The sequence below is a fragment of the Nipponia nippon genome, unplaced genomic scaffold (genome assembly GCF_047370975.1).
Source record: "Nipponia nippon isolate SJK-2023a ecotype South Korea unplaced genomic scaffold, ASM4737097v1 scaffold_7, whole genome shotgun sequence".
Taxonomy (NCBI): Eukaryota; Metazoa; Chordata; class Aves; order Pelecaniformes; family Threskiornithidae; genus Nipponia; species Nipponia nippon.
The window spans coordinates 35687088-35701994 of NW_028262391.1; the positions used below are offsets into that span (position 1 = coordinate 35687088).

Sequence of the window (14907 nt, forward strand, 5' to 3'; positions counted from 1 at the left end):
CAGCAGGAGGAGAACACGACTGCGAGCAGAAAGGGGACATTATTTCTCGAGGAAATAGGCTGGCAGAAGGTGTACGGGACTTCAGGTCTCTCAGGCACTATTTTTCCCTTCTCGCCTCTGTGCAGAACTGGAGATAATAGTTGGGGCTGCAGGTAACGGAGTCTGTTCTTATTCAATTTCCCTAAATGGCCTGGAGAGCGCTTAAAAGCCCGGAGAGCTTCTGGCCAGCATTTTCTTATTAACTAATTTCACTTCGATCCTATTAAAGTGTATGCTTTATAACCTTCAAATGAACCTCTCCCTCTCCCTTTCCCTCTTCCTTCTAAAACAAAGCCATTACCTTTTAATGACAGCGTAAAGCTTTAAAAAATGTTGCTCCCTCCTTTCCTAACATTACAGGACGAGGCCACACCAACCACCCCGGAGCACCCACTGCTGCTGACCCCCACCCCCCGGAGCACCCACTGCTGCTGACCCCTCCCCCCCAGAGCACCCACTGCTGCTGACCCCCACCCCCCGGCCCCCGGGAAGGCTCGGCCGAGGCTCCACGGCCCCAGCGCCCGGGAAGGGGCGGTGCAGCCCGGGGCAGCCGGGGACAGAGGGCGCTAGGAAATGGGATTGGGGAGATTTGCTTTATTTCGCTTTGGCAAAGTCTCTGCAATAATGGGTTTTAAATGGCTACATATATTTACCATTTCAAACGGGTTCTGCTGTTTCCTGGTAACGCTCACCACAAATGGTAATAATAAAAGATGAAGTATTTTTTCTCACCTTAGGTCATTAGATTTACAGACAAGGTACTAAATCATTTTAGCTCCCCAAACCTTGAAGGAAAGGCGCGCACGCACTCCCGTCCCCGTCTCTTCTCCTCCCCCTTCTGAAGAAACCTGCAACGGGAACGGAGACAAAACAGTCGCCGAGGCTCGAGGAATGTCTCCCTTTAATAGTTTACTAATAATAACAATAATAATAAAAAAGTTGACGTTGGCTGCAGAGCGGGGATTGTCAGTGGCCTCGTCCTCAAGCCTTAACATGAAGGGTCATTAATTGTGTTTTCTTTCCAAATCATATGTCACTGCAATTAACAGATTCTGATCAAGAGACTCCTTTCAGATTGATTCCATATGTGATAAGGAATGTGCAGCTTGTTATCTATCTGTCGCCTTGGAATTATGGAAAAGCTTCAAACGTGTAATTTGAAGAGTCTTTTACCCAGCGCTTTGATCTTTCCCTCTATTTTTTTAACTCTTTTTTAACTGCGGCCCCTCTCCTAATCCCACTTGTTTGCTTGTCCCCCTCCCCTGGGCGGCTGCGCCCCGTCCCCGCGGGTGCCGCGCCCCGCCGCAGCTCCCACCCGGGCCCGGGCCCCTGCCACGCCGCGGCCCGGCAGTAGCCTGCTTAAACCCGCAGCCCCGCCGACAGCTCTCCCGCAACTTCCAGCGGGCAGCCCCCGGCTCCCCAGCCGGGCCCTGCGGCAGAGACGGACACCCCCGGGCCGGGGCCACCTCCCCCGGTGCCCTCCGTCACCCGCGACCTGGTGGAGAGGTGCGCGGCGGGGCCTCGGCGACAAGAACCGATAGCGGAGTCCCCGGGGCATCGGGGCGGGCGCGATGCTGCCCACGGACGGTGCCCTCCTCCCGGCGGGGCTGGCCCCGCAGCCCCGGAGCCGGCTGCGGGCTCGGGGAAGCCCAGCCGCAGCCGCAGGGAGGTTTGGTTTTAGCTCGGCGACCGTGCGAGCCAGCCGGGAGAGGAGGGAGGCGAGGCCGGGGGCAGGGCGGGCGGGCGGGGGGGTGTGTTTGGGGTAATAAATCAGGAGCCGCTCTCCCGGCTCTGACAGGTCCCGGCCAGCAGACACGTGTCTGTCCGGCCCGGAGCGCTCCGCCGCCGCGGCTCCCCCGGGGGCGGCGGCCGCCGGGCCCCGCGCCGCTCCCCCCGCGGGACGGGCCGGCTCCGGCCTCCCCTCCGCACCTCCCTTCGGGAGCACCTCCCTTCGGCTCCGGCCGGGCAGAGCCTCTCCCGCTCGGCTTCGCTCTCCCCCCGTCCGCGGGGAAGGGGCTCTGCTCCCCTCCCCGCCCCGCTCCGCTCCCGCCGCCGCCCCCCGCTCGCCCGGCTCCGCTCCGCTCCTCGCCCCGCACCCTGCGACGTCCCAGCCCCGGGCTCGTCCCGTCCCGCAGCGACCGCCCGCACCCCGCCGCCGCCGCCCTCCCGCCGCCCGAGGCGTGCGGCGCTTCTCGCCCTGGACACCGCTCCCACACCCCCGCCCCACCCCCGGGAAGGTGTCTCCTCTCCTCTCCTCCCTCTCCCCCGCCGTTTGCTGTCTTCTCCGCTTTTTCTTCCTCCCCCCGCAGCCACGAACTGCATCCCTGCAGGCTTCTCCTCCCGTCCGTTTGGTCCGGCTACGTTTCCTCTCCGTTTCTTTCTCATTAATAAGCCATCCCTCACCCTCGCCCTGACCTGGATCCATTCGCACCCATAAATTTCTCGCCTCCCGTGTCTCCCTCCCGGCTGCCCACCGCCACTTCCCCGCGGCGCCCCCCCCCCCCCCCCGGCCCTGGGGACCCCCGCTCCCGCATCGCCCCGGCCGCCCCCACCCTAGCGCTGCCCGCCCCCGCCGGCAGCTCCCGCGGGGGACGAACCCATATCGATTGCGCTGTTGGTTAAAAACCACAAAATAATCCTGCCAGCTTTGACACTGCGTGCCAGACCTGCCGCCAGAAAAAGACGGCTCCGGCTATGTGGGACACGCGTGTGCCCCCGTGCCCGCCCGTGGGAGGCACAGCCCGGCTGTAGCACCGGCGTGGCGAGCACGACTGCATCAAACGGCGGCTGATTTGTCCCATTTTTCATATTCGTCCCTTTTCTCTCCGAGGCAGATGTTTTTAAAAGTTGTGGTCTGCATCCAAACTCCCCCGACCCCTCGGCGTCGCATCTCCCCAGCCGAGCGCTTCCTACAGAAAAGTTTAAAGCAAATCAGGACGTGGGGGTCGCTGCCTGCTTTCCTTGCGAATTAAAAAAGAAATAAACTTACAACTGAATTTGATATTGTTATCTCCATTGCACTATACTATCAAAAGCTATTGCAGGAGCAACGTCGAATAGAAGAAAATAAATTCCTCCAACCCAGAGTTGTTTTTGCACTAGATTAGCAGATAGGAAATGCTATAAAGATGAACTTAATACGATTAGAGATGTTTCCTACAGATTTTCATATATTGATTCAGGGAATTTTAATTCTGGAGCTTGCTTTGCTATAATCCGCATTTATTACAAGCTGATATAGTTTTATTATAGCAAGCTATCAAGGTCGATTCCTTTAACTGCATAATCTGACATGAATTTCATTTTTAAAGAAATGTAGTTATAAAAATCCATACTGTGGGCACAGTGGTTATATTGCCCCTAAATCATATTTTAAAGGCAATAAATCCAGAGAGTATTTAGGAAGAGGGGAATACGGTTAAACGGCTCTCCTCCAGTCTCAACTCCTCCAAAGACCCTTCAAACTTTTTTTTTTTTAATTTATTATTATTAAAACACCGAGGGTTTAAAAAAGCCGATAAGGATGGCAGGCTCAGCCCCCCCTCCCGTGCCCGCCACCGGAGCCCCACAGGTTGCGGGGACTTTTCCCGGGTCTCCCCGGGCGCTCCCCCCGCCCGGCGGCCGCGGAGCAGGGCGCGCTGCCGCCTGCCGCAGCCCCGCCGCGATCGAACCGCATCTGAACTACTCTTAAAAGGCTAAATTGCGACTCACACGCTGGTTTCAGAGAAGGGGAGGGGGGCGGGAAAAAAAAGCCAACCGTAATTTAAAATGTGTTGATCATAAAAAAAATCTTATTCGGTAATTAAAACGTATCTTGACTCCTTCCAGTAGCTCCTCACCAGCCCGTGCCACTGCTCCCTTTGCAAATGTGGCACGTACCAGGTACTGCCTTCTAAGCCGTGTAGTGATTCAGAACAGAGGGAATAAGCAAAATGATCATAAATTTCCTAATTAGAGATTTCGCACCAAGACAAAAAGGTGTTAATGAGTTTAATTCCAGTGCCTGTCATTGTCCCTTTTTTCACACCACTTATTTACTAATGGCCCAGAGGGCTGCTCCCGTCTCTCCTTTGTTAAGATTTTAATTTGCCTTCTTTTCTGCCTTTGATGTAAAATTGTGACCTACAACTCTTTGAAGTCCCTTATTAGGAGGAAAATTAACTTAGCTTTTCCACTGTATCTGCCCACTGTTAGCCCAGACAAAATGTAGAGAACTCCTTAAAGATTCAGTACATTAGGAAATTTTTCAAGGTAGCTCTGGAAATGCAAATTAAAAAAAAAAAAAATCGAATAGACTTTTAAATCTATATTAGGAGAGGTAACCCTCGGCAGGGCCGGTGAGGGGGAAGGGAAGGAGGGAATATCTTAATAAAGAAAACAATATGAACCCGGGCAAGGAAAAGGCTGTAAATTGGAAAACCTGAAAAGGGGGACTGGGGGCGGGCGGGGAGCCTTTATTTTTAAATGTCACAACTTTTTCCTGTCCCTCTCGTGCGCCGCTCACAGCTGACACCCTGGCTTCCTATGCTCCCGGGGAGGCGGGGGCTATGAAAGAAATTATATCTAAATCTATCTCTATATAATTAGAATACCATGAGGCAGGGTTAAACCTTTGTAAAACACACAACTGATTGGCGATCGCTAAAACGAGATTTGAAAGCAACTCAAATAAAAGATCGCGACGTCAGTAAACAGATTTAGACGGAAAAAAAAAAAAAAAAAAAGAAGAGGGGGGAAAAAAAAGCAGCTAGTGACAAACCCGGCGAGAGCGAGCTCTGGGCATGAGAGAGAGAGGGAGGCAGAGGGAGAGAGAGAGACTTAAAAGAAATAGGAGGGGCTTGTGAGAGACTAGAAATGTCAATCAGAGCCCAGAGTCCCAATAATCTCAGGCAATCTGTTAGGACCTGACCTGGGTCCACTCAGATCAATAGGAAAAGTGAGAGAAGAAAGGAGCGATCGGATCGTTTACCGCGGCGGCCGAGGACAGGAGGGAGCCCGCGGCCTCCGCCACCCCCGGCTCCCCCCCATGTCCGCCGGAGTTTGCGGGAGGCGCTGAAAGTGCGGGCGGCCGGCGAGGGCGAGCGACCCGGCTGCCTCCTCCACTCCCGGCCCGGCTACTTTCTCCCCTTTCTCTCCCTTCTTCCTCTCTTCTCCCCCCCCTCCTCCCCCCCTCCCCTGCCCCCGCTCCCCCACCATGTCTTTCCCCCAGCTGGGCTACCAGTACATCAGGCCGATTTACCCGGCGGAGCGCCCGGGGAGCGGCGGCTCCCGCGGCGGCGCCGAGCTGGCCCCGTCCGGGACCCTCTCCAACGTCCTCTCCTCCATGTACGGCGCGCCCTACGCCGCCGCCGCCGCCGCCCAGGGCTACGGAGCCTTCCTGCCCTACGCCGCCGAGCTGCCCATCTTCCCCCAGCTGGTAAGAGGCCCCCCGGGGCTCGCCGCTCGCTCCCCGGGACGCTCGGGCCGGGGCCGGGGCCGGCCCGGGCGCGGCTGGCGCTGGGGATCGGCCCGGGGGGCCGCCGGGGAAGCCGCCGGGAGGGGCTGTCAGGGGAGACGGGGCGTTATCGCCGCCCGGCCCGGGGAATGCCGCCGGAGAGGGGCAGGGCTGGAGCGGCGACCCCGCGGCTTCACCCTCCGCCGCCCGCAGGCTTTGACAGCTGCGGGGACCGGCCCCGGCTGCCGGCGGCCCCGCCGCGCACACGCACCTGGGGAGCCGGTCCTCCCTCCCGGGCACCCCGCGGGCACCGGCCGCCCGCCCGCCTCGGCCGGGGCGCAGCCGGCGGGGCCCGGGCCGCCGGGGCCGGAGCGCGCCCGGGGCCGGGGCCGGGGAGCGCGGCTGCGCGGGGAGGCGGCTCGGCCCGGCCGCCGCGCCGGTGCCGGGCGGGCTCTGCTCCCGGTAACGGCGGCGGGGCGGCGGGATGGAGGGGCCCCGGGCCGGGCCCGGCACGCCGTCTCAGCCGGGCCGCCCCTTCCCTCTCGCTGCAGGGCGCCCAGTACGAGCTGAAGGAGAGCCCGGGGGTGCAGCACGCCGCCTTCCCCCACCACCACCCCGCCTTCTACCCCTACGGGCAGTACCAGTTCGGGGACCCGTCGCGGCCCAAGAACGCCACCCGGGAGAGCACCAGCACCCTCAAGGCCTGGCTCAATGAGCACCGGAAAAACCCCTACCCCACCAAGGGCGAGAAGATCATGCTGGCCATCATCACCAAAATGACCCTCACCCAGGTCTCCACCTGGTTCGCCAACGCGCGGCGGCGGCTCAAAAAGGAGAATAAAATGACCTGGGCCCCCCGCAGCAGGACGGACGAGGAGGGCAACTCCTACGGGAGCGACCACGAGGGGGAAGAGGACAAGAGGGAGGACGAGGAGGAGATCGACCTGGAGAACATCGACACCGAGAACATCGAGAGCAACAAGGACGAGCTGGAGGACGAGCTGCAGGACGCCGACCTGCTGCACTCCGACTCCAAGACGGACTCGGAGGGCTCCGAGGGCTTCGAGGACCTGCCGGGCTCCGAGGAGCGCTACCTCAAGGCCGCCGAGGGGGAGCCGCACCACCTCCGCCACCACCACCTCCATCACCACCACCACCACCACCACCGCAAGTGCGAGCTCCCCGCCGCCGCCGCCCCCGCCGGCCTGGAGCCCCTCAAGCCGCCCCTCCAGCCGCCACCCCACCACCTCTCGCCCCCCTCCTCCGCCTCCTCCTCCGCCGCCTCCTCCCCGACGGACGGCGCTTTGGCCGGCACCCTGCCGAAGCCCAAGATCTGGTCGCTGGCCGAGACGGCCACCAGCCCGGACAACCCCCGCAAGTCTCCCGGCGGCGGCTCCCCGCCGGCGCCCGCCCCCCCGCCGCTGCCGCTGCCCCCCCCGCCGCCCCCGCCGCCCCACAGACTCGTCTCCTCCTGCCCGCTGGGCAAGTTCCCCAACTGGACGAACCGCGCCTTCCCGGGCCACCACCACCACCCGCCCCCGCACCCGCTGGCCTTACTGAACACTCCCCACCTGCTGGGGCTGGGGGCCGCCCCCGCTGCCCCCCCCGCCGCCGCCGCCGCCTTCCCGCGGCCCGCGGACCAGGCGCAGAGCGCGGAGCCCGCCGGAGCAGGTGACCGCTGAGGGACGCGGCGGGGCCGGGCCGGGCCGGGCCGGGCCGGGGGCCGGCAGCCGCCGCGGGGGGGGGCTCGGCGGTGCGGCGCGGTTGCTGCGCGGTTGTCGCTGCGCGGAGCGGCGCGGGAGGCCCCGCGGGAGCTTCTGCGCGGGGCCGAGGCGGGGGCGCCGGCCCCGGGGGCTGCTGACGGTGCCCCCGGCCCGGCGCGGCGCAGCCGTCGGGGCGCAGGTGGCGGCGGCGGCGGGCGGGCGCGGGGCCCCGGGGGCGGCGGCGGCGGCGGGGTGGGCCTCCTCGCCGGGTGAGTCTCGGAGCCCGAGAATTACCTTCCTCCGACGGAGATCATTTTTGTTGCTGTTGTTGTTGCTGCTCAAATCGCCTTTGTGGGAAGGACCCGGCCGTGAGGCTTGCTCCGGGATTGCTTGATTTTCCTTTTGACGGTCGCTCCTGCAGCAAAGCAGTCGTTTTGTCGTATTTGCAACTTGCTAAGATGAGATCTGAAGTCTAGAGGCTTAATTCAGGGATGGGGGGAATAAAACGGGGGCTATAAAGGAACGCTTTTTTTTTTTCTTCTCTTTTTAGATCGATCTAGTGCCTTGGAAGTAGAGAAAAAGTTAATAAAGACAGCTTTCCAGCCAGTGCAGAGGCGGTAAGAGATTGCTTCCTCAGTCTCCTAAGGATATATAGAGGGAGTTGTCAATGGTTAGCTTATTTTCTCCGCTTCTTTAGTTCCCTTTCCAGGGCGGTTTCTCGTTCTTCCTCTGCGTGCGTGGTGGGCTATTCTGATTACTTTTTTTTTTTTTTCGCTCTTCTTTCTTCTGGACTTTGCGAGCGGTTCCCCCGGGCAGGCCGAGCCGCCGCCGGTGGCGGCCGGGCCGCGTTGTTTCTGTGCTCGGGGCCGGGCCGCGCTGGCCGGGCGGGACGGGAGCACCGGGGACCCCAGCCCCGGCCTTTCCCCCCAGCACCGCCCGCAGCGCCGGCTGCGCCCCGCCGGTGTCGCCTAGCCCGAGGGAGAGGTACGGGGGCAGTGGGAAGATAATAACCTAAAATAAACCCCCCAGCCGGTATGAAAACTTAAGAGGCTGAGCCTTGCTGTCCTGCGTTTGGCGTAGCGGTCACTGAAATCAATTACTCTTTTGATTGACTGAAACCACGGGGATCGGGCCCATGGTATTTTCGTAGCTAAATAAATTTTCTATAAGTCACTCTGAAAACTTTTTATATTTAGAAATCTATTTTTTAAAAAATAACAACAACAACAACAAAACCGGTGCTACCTACAGTTAAAAATATTGTGCCAGCCCAATCTGACTAGAAATCCTATTAAATTTTTTTTTTCTGTGTCATTTTTTTCCAGGCCCCAGAACCAACTTGATGCCGCTATGGTTCTATCGGCGTTGTCATCATCATAGTTAATTTTTTATTGTTGTTGTAATGATTGTAAAAAAAAAATCTCTGTATAGTTACAACTTGTAAGCATGTCCGTATATTAAAACTAAAAAGGAAAAAAAATACCCGCTTCTGTACTATCATCTGGATTAGCTGAGTTTGTGAGGTTCTTTGGAAGTCCAGTGAGAATTAGGTGTTTCGATTTTTTTTTGTTGTTGTTTGTTTTTGTACATACAGTAAAAATGTACATACGTGTGAACCAAATTGTACAAGAAAGTATATATTTTTGGCTAATAAATAAACTGTTGCCACTTTGACTACACTCTCCTTTCCCACCTCTGGAGTTATTTTTCCGCCCCCTCTCCCGTCCCCCCCGCCGGTTACTGTTTTTCCGCGGCAGCCGAGGCCGCGCTGGGGCCGCGCTGGGAGCGGCGCATCCTCGGGCGGAGCGCGGGCCGGCGCTGCGGGGGCCGCCCGGAGGCGGAGCGGGTCGGTGCCGAGGCCGGCTCGGTAGCGGGGCCGGGTCGGTGCCGGGGCCGGTGCCAGGGCCGGGGCCGGGGCCGGTGTCGGTGTCGGGCCGGGCCGGGCGGGCGGCGGTGGCGGCGGGCTGCCCTTCCCGCGGCGGCGGCGGCGCTGCTGAACGCTGGAGCCGCAGCGCCCCCTGCAGGCGCCGCCGCCGCCGCCCCGTCCCGGTGCCGGTGCCCGGCGGTGGCGGGGCGGGGGGTGCGGGTCCCTGTGCGGCTCCGGGGGCAGCGCCCTGCCCCGGGGAAGCGGGGGAGGGGAGGGAAGCCCGGGGCGGCCGGCAGCGGCCCGGCGGTGATCCACCGGCCCGCGAGGGCCTTATTACCGGGTGCCGGCTGTTGATCCCCCCGCCCCCTGGGAGCGCAGCGGCAGCGCGGGTCGCGGGAGAGGTTAATCGAAAGGAAACTTCGGGGGTCGCCGGTGCCGCGGCGGGTCGGGAACGGAGCTGCGTTAATTCCCCCCCCGCTGCCGTGCGCATCCCAGGGGTCAGCTCTGGGGGGCGGCGCCCCCCGGGCCCGCCGTGCCGCTGAGCGGACCCGGGGCTGGCCCGGACCGCGGGACTGCGCGGAGCGGGCGGCGGGGCCGGGGGCACCTCCCGCTCCCAGGGGTTTGCATCCGGGCGGGAGTTACCGACCGAAACGGCGGTGCACAGCGGGCAGGGAGCTCGGCTTCGCTCCGCGCCGGGCCGCGCCGCGCCGGGCCGGGCCGGGCCGGGCCGGGCGGGCTGCCGGTCCCGCCGCCCCGCCGCGCACCGGCCCCGGGAGCTGCCGGCGGCTCCTGCGCCGGCCTCGCCCCGAGCCGCGGCCTGGAGAACTTGTAGCTTCGTTTCCTCGGCAAAGTGCTGATAATTGGCCCGATCCGGGAGATCTCCGGCCGCTCCGAGCGGCGCTGGCTGCCGGCGGGGGGAGCCGGCCCCGGCCCCCTCCCGCCTCGCAGTCGGATGAAAACCATCCCCAGGTGGCTGCTGTTGGGGGGCGGGGGGTGCTGCCCCCTCCCGTCCCCTCCTTGCTTCTCAATTTACCATCAGCAGCCCCGGCTGGAGGGGCAGCGTGGGCAGGCAGGGCTCGCAGGCCGGCTCCCCCCTGCTCTGGTTCCCAGGCTCTTCCTTAACATCTCTGTCTGGGGGGGTGTTTGCCCCCCACCCTTCCTCTCCTTGCAGTCCTGGAAATGGCATAATTACGGAGGTGGTGATTTTCTCGTTTTGGTGACAGACCCTACAGAGGGGGAGGGTGCTGGAAGCTAGGAAGCAAGAGTTAAAATGAAGTTAAAGTACAAACAGAAGCACATAGCTGACATGCTTCAAGTTTAGACAGTACAAGATATGCAAATGTGCAGGGCTGCGCAGTATTGACATTTTGAGGTCATAGTGATAGGAATGTATTATTTATAGGATTGGGTTGCACTAGGCCGATAAACTACATTTTAAATCCTAGGCATTTGTAAGTGGTAAGATTTATATATATGTTTACCCTATATATGTGTGTCTGTGTGCATACACACATTTTATACACGTGTCTTAATGTTTCACGATTAATATTCTTCCTGGCAGGCAGTATGGTGGGGACAGCCCTCACCTAGTGTGCGCCCGCAGCCTCCCCGGGCCGCTGGTAGCGATGGCTGCAGCCGAGCCGGCCCTGGCCCTCCAGGGAGGCCAGGGAAGGGACCCGCAGAGTTTGCAGCAGTGTTGCGATCTCTGCTTTCTCCCCGCCACGTCCCCTTCCTTTGCACATACGTCCTCTCTGGCCACAGCTCGCCCTGGAAACGGCGTTTGCCTCCTTGCAGCCCTTGCAGCTCTGTCTTTCTGCCAGGAACTGTTCCCCCTCTTTTGCTCCGACAGGCTCCTGAAATGAGGGGAAACTCTGTGGGTGGGTGGTTAGAAAACGGATTGTTTCTCATGTAAATTTTACCCAGTCTCTCTGCACTTTGTATCCCTGCTTTTTCCTTAGCCAATTCTTGCTGAGGGAAAAAAAAAAAAAAGATTAATGGCATGTAAAATGGGAGGGGTGGGGGGAGAGAAAGCTAGAGGCAAATTTCCACATCCCCTTCCTCTGGACATCCTGGTGGGTTTTCCATAGAAACTTTCACACAGTGGCCAGACAGATGCTTAAAGGGGATGGAAGAAAATAATGAGACCGCGATGGGAAAACAATTGCATCCCCAGCTTTCTACCTCCATTAAAGGCTCCTTTGCCTTTTCAGCAGAGCCCCTCGACTCCCCGTCCCCGCAGAGCCCTCTCCCTTCGCCCTGACGGGCAGGGATGCTCCCGCGGCAGCGGCGGCTGCGTGGCAGCCATGGGAAAGCCGCCCCTTTGGCTTCTGGAAGTGAGAACTTGGTTTCCCTGTGGGGGAAAAGCAGCCTTTGTGCCTGCCTGGCTTCCCTAATGTGGAGAAAATTCCCATTAATTTCGTGAGGAAACATTTTGTTATGCGTGTTTCAACAAAACATTAAAAATCCTACTTGTATTTTTTTTTTTTAGAAATCACTCTCGCAGCCTGACAGCCTCACTGGAGCCCCAGCCAGGCCTGCCCGAGATGGCGCGCAGAGGCCTCTCTCTCCCTCTCCCTCTCTGTTGGCTGCTCTTTTCCTGTCTAATCAATTATCTCCCTAGCTAGTCCTTCTCAAAGGTGAGAGCTCATTATGCATATTCATAAATCACAGCTCCCAGACCTGACACTGATTGATGTAATCATCTCCCGCTCACTCCCTGCCTGCGCGGGGCCGGCCGGAGGAAGCGCCGGCGAGGAGGAGGAGGCAGGAGAAAGAGACTTCCAACTTGTCAGACCCACTTCTGCTGGGAGCGGCTCGCTGGGCGTAGCGGCCGTGTCAGGCTTCCCATTCACTGCCGGCAAAGTGCCCATCACGGCCTGGGGATAAGACAGGAGAAAGCCCTATGAGCTGAGAAACACCAGCGAGCTGCCTCCAGTACAGCTAACTGTTACGCAGACAAAATTACAAGAATAAGGAAAAGATCCAGCACAATTGTCACAATCAGGCATCAGACCATGCATTAAAATACACACCCCCCCCTCCAGTCTTTCATGTTAGCTAATGCGCTTGCTGTTATTTTCCTTAGAGAGTTAAAGCTACTTTATCCCCATAAGAACAGATGCATTCTATATGGATTCTGATCATGACTATTTAGATATGTGATACAGCAAACATCTTCAGTATTATACCTGCAGCTGTCCTCAGTAGCTATATAGCTATATTGTGAAAAAAAGAGAAAGTTGTGAGCGATGTAAGTTACTGCTGCAAGGGTTTGAGGGCAAAAGGGCTCCTCCAGCCCAGCCTACCAGCTTTCCAGATAGGAACGTATATCTCGGCTATGACTTGTTTCCCAAAGCGTGCTTCAGCACGGCAGCGTTCAAGATGCTGTTCAGATTCTGTGGTTTACCTGTATGGTTAATATTTACACTTTTAAAATACCTCTTTTTATCACTTTGATGAGAACCATCAGTGTACTAAAGTAATAATACAAAAATATATGCCCTGGAAATCATAACAAGATACAAATCAAAGGGAGCCCTAATCAAGTACTTTTGAGAGTGTTATCTTCCTTGTTAAGAAATGGTAATAAGAAAATTAAGGCTTATAGCTTGCTTGCTTTTTATCTAAGAAAACCAATAAAGATATCAGATGTTCTTTGTTTTATATGTTTGAATGTAAAGCAGAATAATGAAGAACATGTACCTTCTAAGGCTTCATTTGCTTTATGGGTATTAACCCTTTAGGATGCCAGTGAAATTCTGAATTTGCAGAGTGAGGACGAGACTGTGCTGCCACCCGGGGTTTTGAGGCCCGTCTTTGCTGCAGTCAAGACAACATCTTTTTTTATTAAATGTTGAAATTGGAACAAAGCAACAATGGCTGCTTGCTAACTGTGCATGTCCAACAGGCCTCTTTACTATTCAGCAAATGGAAGATATTAAACAACATTTTGCTTAAAGGTACACTGAGGCCATTTCCATTAGGACATGGTGTCATTCATTTATTCACATGTTAAGTGGATGTCCTTGTGGCTAATGAGTAATAATCAACAGTGACTCCACTTTATTCCTTTGCTCCCAGCGATGTTAAATACTCTGATGGAGTCTCTTTGCTGACACACTAGAGAATATGGTTAAAAAGTGCTAAAGGACATTTTCAGCGTACAGCAGCCACATACACACATGTTGGAAATAGCACTTTTATTACAGTCTGTTCTATTAGGCTTTCTTCCTGTTTAAGGCATGGCGCGTGGAGACTGCTGATATTTATTTGAAGATACTTTATGCCTTAAAAGCCGAGAACTCTCTTGGTTTGAGAGTCAATGTGGTTATCGCTGGGAGATGAGCTCTCGTCCAGCTGGTTTATAAAAAAAAAAAAAATCAAACTGCACCTTACGGTACCTTCTCTAGATTCTGTACATGACTTCAGAGAAATGCTTAGTGGAGGAGTGATTTAGGACAAAACGTTTCCTGCAAAAAATCTAGTTTGACATTTATTTTATAAAATAAAGTAACTCCCCGACCAGCTAATTAATCCATTTTATTACATCAACTGCAGCAGCTAAGTAGGCTAATAAACTGTACTAATATATATTTTTTCCTTTACATGATTGCTTACACTGGAGTCTGCAGCTTGGTTGTCTCCTGTGTCAACTCCTAAAGTTCGAAAGGTATAAATGAATCATTCTTGGTCATGATTAAGCTTAAGTTAGAAATAAAATATGTCAATCAATCTGGTTGGAAATGTTCCTGCTGTCTAAGTTGGTTATGCAAAATACTCTAAGGTGTGCAGGCATGCTCAATTAGGTCAAGGGATCTGATGGCACTCCTAGCCATAAATGTGTGTCACTTGGATTCCTCATTATTTTTAGCAGCGGTGAAAATTCATGTCAGTAGGCCAGCTAGCCAGGCTAGAATAAAATTACTTACCAGGTATGCATAAAACTGAGGCTTTAATACATTAATATTATACTTATTTTCAAGCAAAACAGTGAAAAGAAAATCTCTCTCTCTCTCTCTCTCAAATATATGAGTCACTCTATTGAATTTCTCAGCCATCATTAGTATAATTCACAGTGGACTATGCAATACTCAAGATACCTTAGCGGTAAAATTTAAGTGCCTGAAAACATAGATGTAACATGAAATTAGATACAAGGAGTAAAACATCGATTTGCTCTGTTACAGTCTAACTTGCTTCCAAGAGAGAGAAAGCTTCACTACGATATTAGACCAGCCCCATTAAAAAAAAAAAATAATGAAAAAGGACACTTGAGATGGCTATTGAACAGTGGCGCTAGTGCCGGCGTTCTCAGATGGAGACTTTTGCAAGTGATTCCTACAGAAGACAATGTCAGAAATTTATGCTTGATAGACAGGTTTCCTCTGGTGTACTAAATCATAGCCTGATACTAACAGAAATGTTTCCATGTCATTCCAGGAAAAAAATGCCAGGAAAAGCAAGTTTTAGTGCTCGTGCCTGCCCTCCTGGCATCTGGTGTAGTTGCTGAGATTACCTGAATCAGCTAAATGACCAGGCTTAAATCCTCTGGTTTTAAACTTTCCATGCTGATACTTTGAACCACACCGAGACCTTGGGCTTGGGCACAAGAAATTGAACGAGAAACCAGCTAAACAGAACACTCCAGCCTGTTTTTGTTATGCAAAAAAAAAAAAAACCAAACCAAAAACCCCACCTAAATGCAGGAACTGGCAAACTAAAAGAAAAACATTGCTTCCAAGAATCAGAGGCAGGACTGCAGGTAAGGCTGGTGCTTCTTAAGCATGGTTCTTAAACGTGACATTAAAGATGGCAGTGTCCCTTTAAGAACAGCACCATGCAGCTAATATTTTCTTTACTCCCAA

At 55.8% G+C, this 14907-nt stretch overlaps 1 protein-coding gene across 2 annotated transcripts; it reads left to right on the forward strand.

Moving 5' to 3' along the window:
• Positions 1-4858: 4858 nt before the first annotated feature.
• On the forward strand, positions 4859-8836 carry IRX3 (iroquois homeobox 3). Of its 2 annotated transcripts, XM_087739592.1 has the most exons (4): positions 4859-5455; positions 6025-7144; positions 7727-7793; positions 8502-8836. In XM_087739592.1, exons 1-4 carry the CDS (start codon positions 5234-5236, stop codon positions 8554-8556), a joined length of 1464 nt encoding a protein of 487 aa, XP_087595718.1. In that variant the 5' UTR covers positions 4859-5233; the 3' UTR covers positions 8557-8836. The 2 variants fall into 2 exon arrangements, with proteins under 2 accessions (XP_087595718.1, XP_087595719.1); XM_087739593.1 differs by lacking the exon at positions 7727-7793.
• The last annotated feature ends 6071 nt before the right edge of the window (positions 8837-14907 follow it).

Bases quoted from the DNA above. Each gene is read 5' to 3' on its own strand.
- IRX3 (XM_087739592.1), top strand. From the start codon at position 5,234: ATGTCTTTCCCCCAGCTGGGCTACCAGTACATCAGGCCGATTTACCCG. The intron at 7,145-7,726 runs GTGACCGCTGAG...TTCTCTTTTTAG, and splicing joins CGCGGAGCCCGCCGGAGCAG to ATCGATCTAGTGCCTTGGAA. The intron at 7,794-8,501 runs GTAAGAGATTGC...ATTTTTTTCCAG, and splicing joins TTCCAGCCAGTGCAGAGGCG to GCCCCAGAACCAACTTGATG.